The sequence below is a fragment of the Sinohyriopsis cumingii genome, chromosome 1, assembly GCF_028554795.1.
Source record: "Sinohyriopsis cumingii isolate HCF-2022 chromosome 1, ASM2855479v2, whole genome shotgun sequence".
Lineage (NCBI taxonomy): Eukaryota > Metazoa > Mollusca > Bivalvia > Unionida > Unionidae > Sinohyriopsis > Sinohyriopsis cumingii.
This window is the reverse complement of record NC_142961.1, coordinates 125,593,436-125,614,375: the sequence shown is the minus strand read 5'-3', so window position 1 is coordinate 125,614,375 and position 20,940 is coordinate 125,593,436. Positions and strand designations below refer to the sequence as shown.

General features: G+C 34.6%; 1 protein-coding gene across 1 annotated transcript in view; it reads left to right on the top strand.

Annotated features, from left to right (window-relative positions):
• The window catches only part of LOC149807822 (importin-13-like), a 141,532-nt gene that overhangs the window by 55,456 nt on the left and 65,136 nt on the right, over positions 1–20,940 (top strand). The window contains exons 9-13 of the mRNA XM_089971003.1: positions 1,463–1,679; positions 2,976–3,060; positions 5,718–5,849; positions 9,327–9,407; positions 15,054–15,192. Coding sequence (XP_089827129.1) covers positions 1,463–1,679; positions 2,976–3,060; positions 5,718–5,849; positions 9,327–9,407; positions 15,054–15,192 — 654 coding nt within the window. The remainder of the gene's footprint in view (positions 1–1,462; positions 1,680–2,975; positions 3,061–5,717; positions 5,850–9,326; positions 9,408–15,053; positions 15,193–20,940) is intronic.

The following is a 20,940-nucleotide window of genomic DNA, read 5'->3' as shown; positions in this document are numbered from 1 at the left end:
GTCAACTTTACCCTTCACTCACCTGTTCACAGTAATTGTTCTATTTCCTTCCTGGCAAATTTCCTATATAAATGTCCAGTATGTAGCAGTTATCTGCCATCTGTGGTCATTGTCCAGGTGTTTCCTAACCAACAGTGGTTTCTTCCTGCCTTAAATGGTATTAAAGGGCGTTGTTGCTAAGTATCATTTCACAGTTTGATATCACTCAGAATGCCATTTGCCTTTTCCATTACATCACTGGCACATATTCTACAGTGACAACTCACTCCATGCAAATTTTGCTTCATGAGAAAGGCATTGTTAAAATAAAGTAATATCATGTAAATCTGTGTACAAACATTTTTTATCTCACTTGTACTCATGCCTCTGTCACAGTGACATTGCAACTCAAAGGTGTCAATATGTCAATATATGTCATTGTTACTCAGAGGTGTCAGTTTGTCAATATGTCAATATACGTCATTGTAACTCAAAGGTGTCAATATATCAGATTTGAAAGTGAGTACGTTTTTATCATTAGGATAGAGGGTTGAAGCAATTTATTTCCTGGATGGTGGGAAAAGTAGTCATGTTGTGGTAGCAGAAATCTGCTTGTGTGACAGGTATAGTTGGATATTTTCTATTTGCTGTGAATTAAAGCTATTTCTGATGAATGCTGTTCTTTGAGAAGAGATACAAGTTACATCCCTTTTCTTTAGTCATGGGGGTGGGTGAGGCCATTCAGTATCTAAAACTTGTCTTTAAATTTATGCAACGTTTCAGTTCATTGTCACAGAGAAAAGCCATACATGTATGTTTTCTGTTGATTTCCTATTCATCACAGTACTCTCAGTAAGCCGACTTTGTTTTGATCTCAGCAAGTTGAGTAACAAAACCAATCAGGATATTATTTTTAACGTGTAAACATCTGTATCCATGTAAAACCTAGTAGACATTGGCACACGAAATTAGTGTCCAGGTTTACATTTGTATGTAAAACTGTAAGTCAGTAGTTTATAAACTGTAAGTCAGTAATGAAATTATTGTTTTGTCAAGGTGCACAAAACAAAGATTGGTGATTTTTATTTTAAGTTGGTGATTTAATTTATAGTTTGGATTATAGTTAGCATGATACATAACTTGTGTTTGGAACTTCATTTGGGAAGGTAGAATATTTGCCCTTATTTTATGATTTTGTTGCACATAAATCAATCTTTATAATTTACTTTGAGGAATTGAACATTAAGAATTTTTTTCAAGATTTGCTGAGTGCAGAGGATTTTATGGAGCACTCAGTAAAAACTTTGAATCCTTCGAGTTTCTTTACTCGTGCACTAGCAAAACATTGGACAACCTTTTATGATTTCCATATTTGTACCCAGTAAAGTTAAAATTGCACTAAACTCATTTTGCACAAATTGATGAGAATTTCATGAAAGACTGATGTCACCATTGTAATAGTTTCTTAAATACTTGTTTTCAGTCCTTCTTTTGTTGGAAAATCTGATGTCGCCTAACTCACCAGCAGCTGTGTATGATGCATCATTGAAGTGTTTTTCAAGCTGGGTGCAGTTTGGTATTGTTCTTAATGAATCAGAATCCATCATTCTCCATGTCTTTGCGTCACTTCAGAACCCTCTGCTGTTTGACACTGCTATTGACGCTCTTGTTAATGTCTTCTCACATCCAGATACTCAGAGGTAAATTATTCTCCACACGACACTCTCTACATTTTTGGGGGACTTCTTTTCTATTTCAGATTCCTGCAGACAGTCAGAATATTTAAAGAAATTCAAATCTGTAAACTTGAAATTATATATATATATATATATATATATATATATATATATATATATATATATATATATATATATATATATATTGTTTTTCTTTTTTTGGTACCATCTGAAGGTAGACAGAATGTGTATCTTAGACCAAAGGTGATATGTAAAGATGTTGATAGATGTTCCCAAAAGACATAAAATGAAGATGGAAACAAAAAGGGTAAAATACAGAAAATACTTGGTGAGACACTTCCTGTGTAAATCACACAGTTGTACAAAATTCAAGTCTTAATCAGGTGTAGCATCATCCATGACAAACATATGGCATCCATTAGTTGCCTCAAGCAAGACATGGTAAATGCAGTGCAGCTATCCATAATGGTCATCTCCCTTCTGCAATCATCTCACATCCAGTCAAAAGTATGATCTTCCAAATGATCTTTTGAATTTGACCTATCTGAAATAGTGACCTCTCCTAAACCATACTATCAGTTTTTGCCTTAGATAGGTGTTGAAGAAGAGGTTAGAATGTAATCTTTGAAAAAATCATTCTCATTGTATTGCTGATGAGCAAGTACTGCACAGGTGACAGGTAAATTGTCTTTATACAGCAAGACCACAGTTGAATATATAATGGATATTAACGGTAAAATATTTCTCAGGTATGGCAAAGGGATAACATTATAGATTTGCATGGGCTATATTATAAAGGTTGGGATAAACAAAAGTTACAAAAGTGCTTACATAGAGGTTCTTACCCTGGCCAGTTTTAAGGTTTGTCGCTAAATTAGACCAAAGCTAAAGATAAGTGACTGCTGTGGAAATTCAGTCAGTTTGACCAGGGGAGCAGTGGACTTTATTCATTCTTATCATCCTTTTTATTGTATGAATTATTTTGTCTTGCCTGTCAGTGGCTTGATAGATGTATCACTTTTCTAGTATTTACAACAAGAAACGGTGCTGTCAGCAATGTTATTGCATTGTATTTATAACAAGAGACAGTATGCTGTCAACAGTATTGTCCACTGTTCAGAATTATTTGTAAGTCAACTGCTTTATTCACCTAGCTTTGGTACAGTACTTTTATATACCTGAAAATTTGTACCCTGTTAGGCTTAGATCTTCTGTCTTGTCTGTTTAAACAGATAACTACATCATCCTAAACAATACATATTTGTGTCCATGTTTTGCTAGATGTTGTTTCTTTTTCAGATTTCCATACACCATCCACAAGCTAATGCCACTACTTCTTCAGTTGCAGGACATTCTGAACAAGGCAGTTGAAAATTCAGACATGGTAATGTTTTTACCTGCTTGTCAAAGATGCTTGAAATTTGTTTGATTTAATAATTAAATGAGAACAAATATTAAAAATAGTTTAAAAATTAAATTACAACAATGGCTTTTCATCTCAAAATCGAACTATGGAAGCTGTACATGTAGCTAGGTCGATCAGTGTAAAATATTCTGTATGTGTGACACTAATCACTGCTGTTATTAGTACGCATATTTGTTACAATTAATGCCCATCTTGATTACTGTGAAAGAATGCTTAAGTGATAGTGGAAATTGGTGGGGTTTTGTCAGTTTGTGCACTCTGTGATCAAAGTAAAAGGTCATCAAAAACTATTGAGCGAAACTAAAGCAAATGGGAGATTTTGATAACTTTTGAGTGGGTCCAAATTTCTGATTAGGTTCTAGTCATTGACCATATTTTTCATTTATTTGGTTTTTGTATAATAGCATCATATACTTGCACCAATCTTTGTGGTTGACTTGTGCTTAGAATAAGAAAGAAGCCCCTCCATTTTGGGTTCAGAAGGTTAAAGGTCAAATTCAACATGAGTGAACTAAGAGAAATAGTTTCACATAGTAACTTGATTCTTCGTGATCTACAGTTACCGAGATTTCTGTACAGCTTACATTTGGAGCAAGGTAGAACCCTGCTGGTTTCTATGTCAAAGGTCAAGGTTACTGTGACTGAAAGAGAAAAATGATTTCTGTACAAAATACAGATTTTGTGCACAAAAATGTACACATTATTTCTACATCGCTGACCTGGATCAAACTTTGTGGAGGCTTGTACTTAGAGTAGGGAAGAGGCTAACTATTTTGAGGTCAAAGGTCAGGTTCACTGTAACAGTGACTGAAGGAAGACAAATAGCATAGTAACATTAGTTTTAGACCACATACATTGACCAAAGAGTTCTAGGTCATTGTGGTTTTTAAAAGAATGGAATTTGTTGATAATATGTTTCCTTCATCAAACTTTGTGGATGGCTTGCATTAAGGGTGATAAAGAAATCTGTATATTTGGAATGAAAATGTCACAGGTCACACAATTAGTAAGTCTAATCAGATGATATTGGTTTCTGCACATTAAGTTTAGTGTGTTAAGTAGCTTCATAAAGGCAGACCTGCCAACCCTTATGATTTTGCCATATGTCTTGCAGAAATTACCCTTAAAATACAAACTTACTGACGAAAAGCAAAAACTACAGAAAAATGATTGTTGCCAAGAAATCTGTATAATTGGTAATCCATGTTTGAGTTGGATCTGGGTTTCATTTTAGAATTAGTGGAATTAGTGTGAACCAGACTAACTTTACAACAGTACCTCAGATGCTTTAAACTGCACATATTTTTTCATGCTAAGGATCTGCATGATCAAACTATAGAATTTTTGAAACCTGGTGACCAGCAAGCGATGCCCGTTGAAGACGAAATGATAATTAAGCCTCTTAAAAGTGTTAATTATCGGCACAGAAGAATAAAAAGGAATATTCAGATTCTTGTGAATAAAAGCAGGAAGGGACACAGTTACGTTTATTTGACATCATGTGTCAATTTGACCATGTCTCTTGGTGGGCGATATGATTGCCGTAGTCATGTGAAATAATATTTTTCTTACAACATATGAGATAGCAGCAAGCCATTGAACTGTATAGGATTTGAACTTAAGTTTGTGCAACTGTAATAGTTATAAATGAGGTCTACATTTAATTTACAAACTTTTCAGTTGAACATAATGTTTACGGTCACTGCATGTTTCAAATAGCGAACTTTTAAGTACGTTTTCCAGCTTTACAATAGCAGTTTCCGATATTCTGTTACACCTTACTGAAAGCAGGTCAAACTTACAGACAAAAATTCAACTGTCTTACTGGGAAGAGCTCTTCATGGTTGGCAGGTCTGTCGAGGACTGTTTAACACAGGGTGGATGTATAATATGATGTGTTTTCTTTCTACTGTTTACATACCTTTAAAAGATCTTTATGAACTAGGGCTTTATTTTGGGCTAAATCCTTGTAAGCATCATTAAGCAAAAGTCTTGATGAAGATAAATTTAAATTTTTGGATGCTTTATTTGAATTTTGGGTAGGTCAAGCTGATTAGATTTTCAGGCCATTATAAAAGTCTTTCTGTTACATATTTTCACTTTGACATTTTTGTTTTTCATAAATCTTGTTAGAATGATGAAACATTTACTACATGAACTTGACAAATGAAGTTTTTTTAAAACGTTTTTTACTTTGATTTATTTGGTATGCAGTTCTTGTACAAACAAATCTGTTTTTGTTTTGGGTGGGTATGGGTGGATGATGAATTTAGACCCTGATTAGGGCAGATGTTAAACTGAATTTTTTTCAGAGCTGAAGTATTATGTACACTAATTTAAATGACTGTAAAGTTTTGATATGATGGGAGGTAGACTATAATTTAGACCATACAAATTGGGAGCTTTTGCTACAAAGTTTAAATTTGTTCACCTTGCTGGATTGTTTCTGTCAAGTACCATTGTCACCGAATGACAGTAGTTATTATGAGGGCATGGGGTGGGAGGCATATTCCATAGTTACATCAGACTCAGACTACTGGCCAATTCTGACTGTGTCTCAGAATGTAATTTTTTTCTTCTTTCCCCACTCATATCTTGATCTTGTGCTTGTGCAGGATACTTGTCAAGGGGTGACTCAGGTTGTGGTTGCGGTAGCAGAGAACCACACCAAGATGCTGATAGAAGGTGCACTCAGTCCTGATGAGGAAAAGAAATCACAGACTCTTAGTTTTATCGAGCTGATTCTTGTAAGTTTAGTTTACTCTAAAATCTGAATAATAATTACATACATGAAAACATATATGCAGAAAATAAATGTACATGGACCTTTTTATATCTGTATAAAAAACAAGACCATATTCTTGTGTACTGGTTATATTACACAGTTTGTTCATATGATGATTGTTTCTTGTCTAAACTAAAGTCCAGTTCATCTTGTTGGAGTAGGTTTATGCTTCCACTTTTCTAAAAAAGTTACTTTCCAAGTTAAAAATAATAGCTACAGACTTTAAAAACATGAAAGATTAATTATTTTGAGCAGGAAACAATTTCAGTTTCAATTAAAAGTGTAATTTGTAACAGATGACAACATACAAAATGGTAATACCAGTACAAAACAGACCTGTTTACAAATGATTGTGGGTAATCTTCTGCAAGGTATTGTGGATATAACTAGTCATATTTTCAAGAGTTTTAAATGGGGGTAACTAGTTAAAATAGAATATGGAACCAATTTTATTCATGGTGGCTTGCAGACGAATACCAACAATGATTTGCAAAGATGGCAGATTTTATATAGGTATGTCTGCGATTGTCATCATATGCTACTTATAGATCATACAGCCATGATAATTGGGGTCCAAAAAAATGGATCGTGTTAATAACGGGGTTGCATTAATGTGGGGTTTTACAGCATTTTACTTTTTTCAGAGAACAACTCATTGGCACATATATGTGTATTCATGTCTGATGTATATAATGAATAGGGTATCAACACCATTTACAATCGTGCCGTCGGGGCATGCAGTTCATCCATAATGCATGTAATTCCATTGTAAAATTGCACACCAACTTAACAATATTCAATAATTTTTTCCCATATCATTGTGTCTGAATTCAGTGTATAATATATAGCATGATCAGAGTATTAACACCGTTTACTTACTGTCTGATATCGTACCGTTGGGGCATGCAGTTAATCCATAATACATGTAATTACATTGCAAAAATTGCATAAATATTTAAACTGTTCAGGAATTTTGTCACTGATCATTATATGTCTGAATTCAGTGGGAAAAATTAACAGCAAAATTAAGTTAAGAAAAATGAAGCTCATGAACGGTTCATTTTATTCTAGTGTTTATGAATAATGTCTGTACAAATTTCTACTGCTTAAATTTTCTCATAAGCATTTCCATGTACATTTATCTATTGTAAATTTCTAATAATTAATGCTTGTACTCCTATTTGTTTAAATGACTACAGCAAGAATAATTAACAATCAACACATGCTTTCATCTTGCATATAATGTTAAATTCAGATTTTGGGAATATCGAAAGAAACGTGTGAAAACTACTATACTAATCATTGCTCAAAGTGCAGAGAACAACTTGTGTTTGTGAACTTGCTTTTTTCCATAACGGTACAATATTTTTATAAAATATTGGAAATTAATAACGAGTTCATAAGCAAACACCATACACATGTAAAATCCAAGAACTAAGTGCAGTAGGCCTGCAATGGTCACGAATCACTTTCATAAAAAAAAATTTAAGCTGAACACATGTACAGTTTCTTACCCTTCCAATTTCCAGCTAATAAAGCGGACATTATTTACTGGCATCTAATAACACTGCCAAGCCCAGCAAACATGTTGGCAGCTTTCGTTGTTTAATGCTTATTAAATTGTGAGAATCTTTTATCAACCACCGCATTTTCTGCTGCTTGGTTGTGTATGCAGTTAAAGAAGAAACACATGTTGGCTATTGTTTAAGCAATGTTTGTATAAAGAATTGATTGAAGACAATCACAAAGATGACTTACTGGCTTTACTCATGGATCAGTAATAAGTAACATTTCCGATAATGTTTATTTTGACATAACACTTTAAGAACCTCATGAAATTGTTAAATTTCAGAAGCTAAGCCACGATCGTATTATATTCAAATTCATATGTGAACTCTTCCCCAAAATGATAATAAACATTTTACAAACTATTTCTCATACTTTAAAAAAATATTTTTCCCCGTACGAGAAAAGTACACTTACATGTATTTAAAATTTCAGGATCTGTGCCATGATTGTATTATATTTGAATTCATACATGATCTCTTCCCCAAATGATAATAAATTTATTATACACTATTTTACATACTTTGAACACAAAATATTTTTTTTATGTGCGAATAAATATATGAAATTTCGGGAGCCATGCCACAACTGCGTTATATCCGAATTTGTGTTATCGCGGTGTGCATTATGGTGGGGTCACACTGTACTTCTAACTGAAACTGAGATTTGTTTTCTTTTATTTACTTGCATGAAGTAGTGTTAAGGTTTGTTCTTATCACTTTTAAGTTAGCAAAGTATCTTCATTAGAAAATTTGAGGGATGTGCCTGTTTAAACATTTTTGGACAGTCTTTAGTGATAAGCACAACTATTTATGCTTACTTCTATTTTTACAGTTTTCTTTTGTTATAACACTGTTCATGAGAACCATGTAATTGACCTGTGTTATAAATAAGGAACCTTATACTGTGGTATATTTTAGTATCGCTGTGTCATAAGTTACTGATGTTAAATAACATCAGAAGTCACATCCATATGCCAAAACTAAGTTAACTGAAATAATTCAAGTAGGAATGATCACAAAAACTTTATTTTTTAGAAAAAGAATCCATGACCAAGCCCTCGTTATAAGAGAAAAGTATTATACTCAGGGACTTTAAAAAAGGAATTCATTATCAAGCCCATATTATAAGAGGGGAAGTGTTATACTGAGGGACTTTAAAATGGAATTACCATGCTCTTGTTATTAGAGGGAAAGTGTTATACCAAGGGACTGTATAATGATGAATCATTGTACCTCATTCAGATTCTCCCTTACCTTCTTTTTTCTCTCCCTTCCTTAATTAGCTATCTTTATGAGTAATTGGATGTTAAAGCTGGTTGAAAGAGATAAATATCACAACTCTACAATGAGGTCTGTTGTTAAGCATTTTACTGCTCATATGTACAAATAAGTCGGTTCTTGAGCATAATGTTTTTGAATATTATTGTAGATGGACAGTTATCAGTTTCAGATACTGTAATCATTACATTATATTGTATCATTTATAAAATACAAGATGAGACCAAAACAGAAATGTGACATGAGTTACATACTTTATACAGTATATAACAACAATGGCAATTATACATTTAGATACTTATTGCCCCACTTATTTCATAAAGTTGGCTTGAAACCCTGAGCTAGATACCTGTTGAGGGATTCTCAAATCTGTGGGTGAGATAACAAACTTTAAATAGAGAGGATAAGATTTGTGTGAGGGATGAGGCTGTTCAGTTGCTGATAACAGATTTATCTCCAAGGGCTACATTTTCCTATACTGCTCATAGTGAATTCGCAAGATATTGGTCCTATTAGAACTGGTCATTGGCTAGTAGTATTTCGTCCATTAGGCTGGAAGCGAGATTTGTAAGAAAATCTAATTCTATTTGCAGTCCTGCACTTCAGTACCTGGGTATTTCCCTATGGATGAAGTTTGTAGCAACATGACTTTCACATTTTGGTATATATTACAGGTAAGTTAAGTGTTTATATTATCTATTAAGAAACAAAATTGAAAATCAGTGTTTGTACTAAAGAGTATTCATTCTTCATTGTGCATTTATGTAAAACTTTGGTGAAATGATACACTTGTAGACCACCAAAAGATATTGTATGTGCAGTACAATGTAAGTCAAGGTAGTTTACATTTTGCTGAAACGTGCCAATGTAGATATCAGTGTTGTTCTTCAGATCTTTTTAGTTCCCCTAGCTGTAAGGCCAGTTGAACTCATATTTTGGTATGGCATTCACAGTTGCTGTTTACGACATCTCATAAACTGCTTGACCAATTTGCAAGGAGCATTGTGGCATCACACCTTTTAGATTTGTTCAGTTGATGCTTATCCATTTACCAGTTAGCCCACTCCTAATTTACTTCATCAGCTACTATCAGATCTGGACACCTTGAGATGGAAAATCAGGCAGTTTCATACACATCTGTATTACATTTTCCCCAAGCATTGCTTGAATCAAAGCTGAGGAGACTTTTTCAGGAGACAACCACTTGTTAGCTTTGAGAGATAATTTGTCCATCCCTTTAATCATGTCTTTCCAATGCAGACTTTGAAATTGATGGGAGATTTTTTCCCCAATTTTTGGCAGTCAAGTGGCATAACTGCATAAACCCAAACCTTGGTACCTGTAAGTCTGGCACCTGGGGTATAATACTGATCTCACCTACATGTTTTACTGCCACCATTCCAGTTGCCAACCACCAGTCCAGCTGGCTGTCCATATTAAGTAGTGGCATGAGGTCAGTTTTTGTCAGTTGACTGTGCTCTAAACCAGCCAGCGGGCCTATTCCAGACCTGCCAACTCTTGCGATGTTGCTGTAAGTCTTACAAAAATTACCCTTAAAATACAAACTTATGGTATACTAGCAAAAATTACAGAAAAATTATCGTTGCCAAAAATTCGGGATAATTGGTTCATCCGTGTTTTATTTGGATCTGGATTTCATCTTAGAATTAATGAAATTATTCAGGGAACCAGAATAACTTTACAGCAGCACCCCAGACGCTTTAAACTGCACCTATTTCATACGTGCCAACCATTACGCTTTTGGTGTAATCATTATGCCTTTTTTTATCACTAAATTATGCCTTATGTGTAACTGTATTTGGATTACACATTTTCGATGTATCTCCCTCCAGAAAAATAATAATTTGTTTTCTCATTTTTATTAACATCCCATTAATCCCACAGACCATATTCTAGAAAAGACAGCTTCTATGTAACTACGACATTAGAGTACGTTTATTCGAAGTCTTGCATGCACTTTCCTAACAGTATTATGTTCTATTTATAGCAGTTGACCTATTTCCAAGAAACATGCTGGTTTCTACTTTTGATTTCGGTTTCTATTTATAGCAGCTGTATGGCTTAGTCAGGGGAGAACAGACTGATTTTCTAACTTTTAATCTTTGCTCGCAGATTCTTTGTTCTAATATGGTACAGAACTAGTCTTGGTATTGGCGCTAAAAGTCAAGTCAGATTTATTCTAGTCGATGCAAGTGTTAGAGCAAAAATATTTTTCAAATAATTTCACAGATGGATTAGGAGAGGATGAAAAACCGATTCAGATATGAATACATGAATTATACAATACAGTGTTCCAAACTAGGGCAGCTTCACGCCCCTTGCAGGTTACGTGGAAAGGACTTTAATATTGGCATTGGTGGTAAACAAAAAAACTTTGAATTAGCTAGTTTTACTAACTACTAATGTAACTTCTTTTTTACAGCAGAACTTAATTGTGGACACGAATTTTTTAAATGCAGAGGTGTTATCTACCAGGTTCTTAATAGAACATGGACTACCCCTAGCAGTAGAAGACTACATTGGTCCTTTGTTGAAACGAATGTTTCCCAATTCCAAAATTGCAGAAAATATGCACGTGCAAGAACAGAATCATCTAATATTGTTAGGTATTTAGCAGAAGACACGTTATTTAAATTGCAGAGTCAATGAAAATTGGGCCGTTTAGTATTGCAGCAGACATGAGTAGTGATTATGACAAAAAGTTGTACCCAGTCTGTGTAAGAGACTTTGACAATGAAAAGGGCAAAGTCAGAGTGCTCTTCTTTCATTACCAGAATTAACAGTAGATTCCACTGGAGAAGACATTTTCATTATTTGCTTGATAATGCTTTGAATAAACATAAATTGGCAGAACTGTATGGGGTTTTCAGCTGATACAGTATCAGTGATGACTGGAATTCATAAAGGAGTTGCATTCTCTATTTTTAAAAATGTCTCCATCATTGTATATATTAGATTCTCTCTGTCATGTGATCTACCATGCTGCAGGAAAGGCTGCTGATAAATTAGAACTCTTGAAGTATCAAGTTGGCACTCTACCTGACAATGTGCTTCATGTGGACAGAGTTGATTTTTGTCATCTTATTTCCCAGCTAAGAGACCCAATAACTAAGATATAAATTTCCTCTTTGTCAGGTTATGAAAGGAATATTGGTTCTTTACCTTTCTAATGCTGACTGTGAGAGATTGTTCAGTATTGTTAACAAAAATAAAAATAAATTTAGATCAAGGCTCTGTAACCCAGCACTTAGTGCTCTGCTGGTGTGCAAAAAATTCATAGTCTCAGCTGGTACAAAGTGTTTTGAAATGCAATGTAAGAGTGTTGATTGTTAAAGCTCAAAGTGTTATATACGAAAACTTGAAGTGGTAATTGCTGTTTAAAGTTCAGAGGGATAAATAAATCTATTTGTACATATGCTCATTGAAGTTTATCATGTTACATGTGGATTACTCTTTTTTTGCTCGGATTACTCTTTTTGTCCACTTGGATTACACTTTTTCCTCGCCAGGGGTTGGCATGTATGCTATTTGTTCATGCGAAGTGTCTGCATGATGAAACTGTTGATTATAGAATTTTTACAAATGGCATCCAGAAAGCGATGCATGTTGAAGATGAAACGGAAAATAAGCCTATAGAAAAGTGTTAATAATCAAATCAGAAGAATAAAATGGAGTATTCAGATTCTTGTGAATAAAAGCTTAAAAAGACACAACTACGTTTATTGGACATCACATGCCAGTTTGTGTCTGTCTCATGGCTGGAGATATGGTTGCCACCGTCATGTTAAATGGAAAATAATTTCTAAGAATTATGTCAAGTTGAGAGATAGGAACAATCCATTGAGCTGTATAGGGTTTGGAACTAGAGTTTGTGCAATTTTACCTGTGGTAAATAAAGTCAGCATGTACTTTACAAACTTTTCATAATGGTTATTATCGATGCATCAAACTTTTAATTATGTTTTCCAGCTTTATAATAACAGTTATTGTTATTTTATTACACCTTACTGAAAACTGGTCAATCTTACAGAAAAAATCAACTGCCTTACTGAGACGGACTTGTCTAGGTTGGCATGTCTGCTATTCTTCAGCAGCTTGTCTGTTTCATTTCCAACTTGCAGTCCAGCCAGTTATTCAGTGGATCATCCAGCTGACAGTTGATCCAGCATTCCAGCTGTACATCCTGCCAGCTTTCCTGGTCATATGTATCTTGTTGACTGCCTGACAGCCAATCCGGATGGGTGGCCCAATATTTTTTTCGTATAAAATAACGTTATTCCCAGGGACAATGGCACTACTTCTTTGATACCACTGAGTTACTTATACTCAGAGACAGAAACAGAAGCAATGTCAGACAAAGTCGATATCCACAGTATGTGGAAAACCTCAATCTGTTGCCTTGCAACAGTGGAGCAGATAGAGTTTAGCTTTAAAGCTGTGGTTGAGGAAATTTACAGGATCTTGACTCCATCTGGATGTTCACTGTCGCTTATCTGCAAGACAGGCATATAGGGTCAAGTCATCTGTACATGCTGAGGCAAAGGATTAACGCCTCTCTTCTGGTTCCTGCAGTAAATGAAAATAAACTAAATATGATTAAAATTCAAAAGCTTTCTTCTCATAAAACCTATGTTTAGTATCCTTTACATAATGCTGGTATCACACACATGAAGACATGTTTAGAGGGGACAGTCCAAACATTGCTAAGAACATTGTGTGGTAAATGTGTCAATGATGCACTTCTGTAGATTTTTTTTCCATGCAACTTTCAAATTAGTGTAGAATCTAGTGGTCACATTGTTAATGTTTAGCTTGGCATCATTAGCAGTTTATTGCCTTGTTGAAAATTGGGCAATAAGCATTTGTGAGAGTTAATGCCTCTCATTGCCGAAGTGTTTAGCAGGACAGCACATCAGTTTGTGGACAACACCCTTATGGGTTCTTGCAGCTTTGATTTAGTGTGATGAAATGCCTTTTCTGCTCATTGCCATTGAAGCCATATCAGTTTTTGGCTGCATGCTGATTGCCTTTTGGCTCATAACTGCTGTATGAAGGCAGTCCAGAGGACTGCAGAAGCAGGCAGTGCAAGAAATACTTCTTCATTTTTCCATATTTCCATCTTTGGCTTTTTTGCCCTCACAAGTCTCCGGTACAACTTAGAGATGATCATAGACAGAGGGATAGGTAGGCATAATCCACCTGGACATGTTAATGAATTGGGAAATGTTGGATCTTATATCCTTCTAGCATTTTATCCATCTGGGCATTTTTTCTCTCTCACCCATCTCGTGTCTTTTCCCCCCTCCCATATGAACTATGTGAATTACTGTGCTCTCAGAGTATGCCTCCAACAGGGAATGGTTTTCTGTGAGAGAGTTTCTGCAAGTCCTACATTTGAAAAATGCAGCAGTGCACTTGATTCTTCTTGGCTCCCTTTTCATGTGACAATTCCACATGAAATAAATCGGATTGAAGAAGCGAGGGAGAAGGGTGTTGACATCTGCAGATGTGTTTCTGTTTCTGTCAGTGAATGTTTGAAACCATAATGTGGGAAAAATATGAAGTCTTTCAATTGCAATTTTCAAAAAGACTATGGAATTTAATGCTTTCTTCATTTTGAGTGCAGTAAGGAGGATGCATTTGCATTTTTATATTTGAAATTACAGTACAATTTTGAAATGTGTAATCAAGATTGAGAACCTATGACATGGCTTATGTAATTTGGATTTGCAGAACTTAGAAAGTACATTTTGAGGAAATTCAGGATGTAAAACTGTAAATATATTTTATTGCCATTCTTATCACCAGCTAAAGAAGAAAGTATATGCCTTGTCACTTGTATGTTATTTGTAAGGAACCTTTCTTGCATCTGTTGTATAACTAGACTAAATCTGAAACATTGTTTCAAAAAAGTTAACACGGAATGTGTGAAAGCAGCTGGTATGTGGCAATCCACAAAACATCTGTTTTACTTCATTCAGAAACAAATTAAAACAACCACAGCGTAAAGTGCCTACTGCCAAAAGTGCTAGCATCTGCGTCCATTGTTTGTTAACAATAGAAACTAGTTCCCTTATGCACGTGAATGCAGTATGTGTATTTGCACATGAGTTCAGTATCGGGTAATATTGCACGATTCTGACAATGTAAAGTTAATGGAGAAACAGATGAGCATATAATAAGAATTGTTATATTGTGTAATGAAGCATAGTAATATGTTGATATGTTGTTACAGCACTAATTTTATCCAGTCAGACAGCACGTAGAATTCACATATCTAAAACATCTTTGTTGATCAGGATGCCCTACTAGAGCAGGATAAAGAGAAATACTACAATCTTCTACCCATTTTCCAACCTATCTATCTGAAGCTCATAGAGCACCTCCTGATTAAGGTCCAGTTCCCCACGGATGAGGTGTATGATGACTGGAATGAAGGTAAGGTAGCTGCACAGAATCAGATTTGTTTTTATAATGTTGATCTAGTTTGGAGGAGGGTGAGAGCTTGTCACTTCATTGACAGTGTAAGGTTAGGTAGGTATATTCTGCCATTTTTGGCTCAGACAATTTTTTTGACCCAAAATATAGGTCCCTATTTTTGTGTCTGTGAGTTAATGTTCTTGACCCTTATTTCCTCTAAACCCTCATTTCCTTCCCCAATGTATTATAATATGTCTAATGTGCCCTCATGCATATCTTGAAAGGTGCATGGCTGGTGTGTTGAACTTGTGACCGACAGGGTCTGGGTTTTGAATTCTATGATTGGAAGTTGTCTACTATTGTGTGTCTTTGTGGAAGTCACGTTATGCCATTTGCCACTGTACTAATAACCTACTTGTGTAGCTATACTGTAAATCTCCAGATGAAACTTAATTCCTCATTTTCATGCAGGTCACATGAACCATAGCTTCTAAATGCTATGATTTCACCATAGTTTCTATAGGAAATGTTTAATAAAATACAGGTAACAGTTTATGGAGCTACTACCCAATGAAAAGAACAGTTTGATTTGCAGTATTTGGTTGTTATTTCAAAGTTACAGACTTCGTCTTTTTTGTAATCATTACAAGTGAGCAGTTAAGAAATAAAAAGATATATAATTTTTAAAACAAAACTTTTGCTGGACCTAAAGCAGCAAAATCTGATTTACTGTTAACTTGTTGAGGAATAGAATCTCCTGCTTGCATCCTGACTCTCCATGCAACGTCATGAAGTCTACATTTACTGAGAGAAATAGGTAAAGAAAGCAAGAAAGATAAAGAAAACAAAAGTTGGAAAATATTTGGGTAGACGGGCTAATGGGTGCAGTGTGCTCATTCAAAATTATAGGTCCACTTTCCAAATCAAAAGGTGAAAAACATGGCTATACCTATGCTTGAACATGTGCTTTTATTTGTGTATTGCTTTGAAATGTTTAAACTAAATCATAATGGTTCAAACTGATTTCATACACAGAAACAATATTGTTAACCAGGGTTCCCACGCTATCGGGAAAAAGTCGGGAGAAATGATAATTATTTTATATTTTGCAAATATTGACGAAAGTTTGGAAAAACCCGGGAATTTTCCTCCACAACTTGACGCTTGAAACAATTACATAACTGAGTCATAACTGAACTGATCATGAGTTAAATTTATTGAGTTCTAACCAGAATATTTGGAGGTTGCAGTATGGATCATTTGGGTGCTTGCCATAAATAAATTTGTTGAGACAATCCAAATGCTCAGTGGATTAGATTTGTCTGGTAGACTTTTTATTTCTCAGACAGTTTGATAACCTTATATTTTTTATATGGAAGGTATGAAAACCAGTCTAGCATCACAAGAGGCCAGTATGGTGGCATTAAAACATAGACGCTTTGTGGATGGGCTAGCAAACTTAAACGTTGTTAAATCAAGTTATACCTGCATGAAAACGATATGAAAATTATTTATTTTCTCAGAAATTTTGAATATTTAAATCTTTGTCTTTAATCTGCTGAAAGACGATAAAACTAATGTATTGATGAAATTTGAGCTGGTACTAGCGATTTCGATTGCTAGTTGCACGAGCACACAGAATCTCACAACCATCATTTTCAAATGTTGTAGATATTTTTTTTAAAATCAAAGTCGTATACTGGTTGTAATAAAGATACAAAAATGAAAGAGCACAAAATTCTCTATATTCCGAGACCAGTTTCCAGAGTTTTATTTATCACGTGACTGCCACGTTAACATGTGCTCTCTCATGCAGGGAACCTACAAAGCAGGGAACCAGACTACTCTGCTGAATAAGACTGGCCAAGTTTCTTGTAGTTGTTGTTGAAATAAATATGTTGAGAATTATATATATATTCTTTCTGGTTTTTACAAAAGGTTTCAGACTTTCATTTAATATAATTGAAATTTTGTACAACAACATTAAAAAGGAGTTTGTTGTTGATCTCGCGTGACTATCGGACTTCCGATGTCATTGTTTGAGTGTTGTGAAGTCATGTGACTATTAACGCAAATGGCGAGTATCAGGCCAGGTTTCATCTATGCCAAGTTTTGTCTAGTCTGTCAGCAGATTAAAGACATGACGATTATAATACTTGCCATTTTTGAGAAAATAAATAATTTTCCTATCGATTTCATGCAGGTATAAGTCAATATAACATAGCTTAAATTTGCTAGGCCCACTGGTAAGCTATGTTACGGTGGCGGCAGATTCCAAATTTTTAAAATGTAATTGCTCTGAACCCACACTCCATCCTAAATGTCCAAATGTAAAAAATGGGGTTGGAATATTTGGAGGAAACTCGGATTAGAAAAATTTTGAATCTCTGAGCTGAACTTTGGTGCGAAACTATTACACGGTGACATGTAGCTTGAAGCATTGCTTTCAGATTTGAAATAGAATGCAGGTGAAATGGGATATTGTTGTCCCTTTTATTATATATTAAGAAACGATAAGAGCCCATGTATCAATACAGGTTTTGGGACTGGTTTATTGAACTATAAGAAGAAAAGTTGATTTTATAGAAAATTCAGTGCTTGTTTATACAACAATATATAATTTTGAAGGTCTCTTGTCAAAATTTAAATCAACTCTTTTGTAAATGTCTTTACATGATGGAATTTTTAACCAAATCATCTTAAGGAATTCAGCGTGGTTGAAAAATCTTGTTTGAGATTTTATTGGCACACATAAATTCAGGGTTAAACTTTTTTTGTTACAAGATAAGATTCTAATACTTCGCGTTTATTTTTTTATTTTTATGATACTGTGATAGGAAATGTTTACTTTGTATAACATGCACATATATTACTCTAGAATTCTTTAGAATTAAAGGTTTGAAAGGAAACAAAATAATTTATGCTCATTATGTTGTTTCCATGTAGCAGCATAATGCAGGTCAGCAAAGCAAAGTTAGAATTTGTATTCTGCACATTGAAATGGCTTCAAATTTATAGGAATATAGTCAGATTTTTTTTGTGTGACTTAGTTTTTGGTTTTGTACATGATTATCTTTTCTGACATATATGTTTTTGAGAGTCTTGAAAGAGAAACACCTTCAGATTTTGGCAAATGGGGATTTGATGACCAGGGCATTACAGTTGTGGTTTGACAAGTACACAAGTGTAGTGTATAGACTTTGGTCTGACTTTCCTTTGACCATTCCTGTCCCATTTTAGATATTGTGACATTTATATTGGAATGAGAGGTCAGAGCTTATTACTTATCAAAGAGTTTGTTTTTTCCAAAACCATGTGGCATTTATATAGTTAGCTCTGAGAAAATATTGATATTGTTCTATTATTCAGATTTTCTAAATGTTTATATGATAGTGTAGATAAAACCTGACTGGTTAGAAGTGAAACTTGACTAGTTTTTTTACTATCAAAGTTCTGAAAACTACTGTTCTGACGGGATGTTTATTAACCTCAGGACAACAGATTTCTGTTATTACAAGCCCTGCTCAGTGTGTAAATTCTGGAGAAGTCAGTGCCAAGTGATATTTATATTTTCAGCTCTCAGTTTTGACCCAATTTGCATGTTTGAGTGCCTTTTGTGTTTTCAAATGTTTATTACACTCTCAATATCTTGGGTCCTGTTTCATCTGTACACATTCCATGATTTCATAAACACTCATGAAAATTAATATGTGATTGCATCTCAGAGAAAGTAACTTTACCATACCATAACTAGTTCATTGTGACCTAATTTTCTTGCTTTAATGACTATAAACTTTTCAGCAATTTATTCATTACATCTTCAATATCTTAGGCCCTAATGCACATACACTCATGAAAATTGGTAGTTGTGTGCATCTTAACCAGAGTAACTAAATCATACCAAGACTTGTCCAGTGTAACCATATATTTACATCTGAGTGAAATAATTTAATTTTTTTTAAATATTTGTTCATTACATCTTAACTATTTTAAACCCATTTTCACCTTCATGAAAACTGCACTGTGGATGCAAAATCAAGGTGAATAATCCTGCTATATGAAAACTAGTTTGTTGTGACCTTGTTTTCACATTTGAATGACTTTTACTTTCAGTTGTCCCTTTATTATACACTCAATATCTTGGGCCCTATTTTACCTACACTCATGAAACTTGGCATGCAGAGGCTCGAGACCTCTCAAGGAGGGTAATTTTAGCTTAATTTACATTGTTGAAGCAATTTCTGTATATTTAGCTATCTGTCATTACATCTTATTATTATTGCCCTTATACACATGAACATTTTCTGTGGATGTAACTTAACCATACCAAGAATAGGTGACATTGACCTAGTTTTGATGCGCAAGTTTCCTCAAGACCAATCTTTATATAGCTAATGCAAGTTCTTTTTAGAGAGTCGTTTCCTTTGAAGGGCTCTTGTAATCTTTATTACATGTTTCAAGCCTGATGCATGCTTGTCCTACAGTCTACATATCTTAATATCAAGCTTGCTACATGATTGTAATGCAGTCTACATATCCACACTTGTCCTCCAGTCTACATATTTATGCATGCTTGTCCTGCAGTCGACATATCCACACTTTTCCTGCAGTCTACATATTCACACTAAATACCAAGGTTTGATGCATGCTTGTCCTGCAGTCTACATATTTTAATATCAAGCTTGATACATGATCATATTGCAGTCTACATATCCACACTTGTCCTGCAGTCTACATATCTTAATATCAAGCTTGATACATGCTTGTAATGCAGTCTACATATCCACACTTGTCCTACAGTCTACATATCTTAATATCAAGCTTGATACATGGTTGTAATGCAGTCTACATATCCACACTTGTCCTACAGTCTTCATATCTTAATATCAAGCTTGATACATGATTGTAATGCAGTCTACATATCCACACTTGTCCTACAGTCTACATATCTTAATATCAATCTTGATACATGCTTGTAATGCAGTCTACATATCTTAATATCAATCTTGATACATGCTTGTAATGCAGTCTACATATCCACACTTGTCCTGCAGTCTACATATCTTAATATCAAGCTTGATACATGGTTGTAATGCAGTCTACATATCCACACTTGTCCTGCAGTCTATATCTTAATATCAATCTTGATACATGCTTGTAATGCAGTCTACATATCCACACTTGTCCTACAGTCTACATATCTTAATATCAAGCTTGATACATGATTGTAATGCAGTCTACATATCCACACTTGTCCTAAAGTCTACATATCTTAATATCAAGCTTGATACATGATTATAATGCAGTCTACATATCCACACTTGTCCTGCAGTCGACATATTTATGCATGCTTATCCTGCAGTCTACATATCCACACTTTTCCTGCAGTCTACATATTCACACTAAATATCAAGGTTTGATGCATGCTTGTCCTGCAGTCTACATATTTTAATATCAAGCTTGATACATGATTGTATTGCAGTCTACATATCCACACTTGTCCTGCAGTCGACATATTTATGCATGCTTGTCCTGCAGTCTACATATCCACACTTGTCCTGCATTCTACATATTTATGCATGCTTGTCCTGCAGTCTACATATCCACACTTGTCCTGCATTCTACATATTTATGCATGCTTGTCCTGCAGTCTACATATCCACACTTGTCCTGCATTCTACATATTTATGCATGCTTGTCCTGCAGTCTACATATCCACACTTGTCCTGCATTCTACATATTTATGCATGCTTGTCCTGCAGTCTA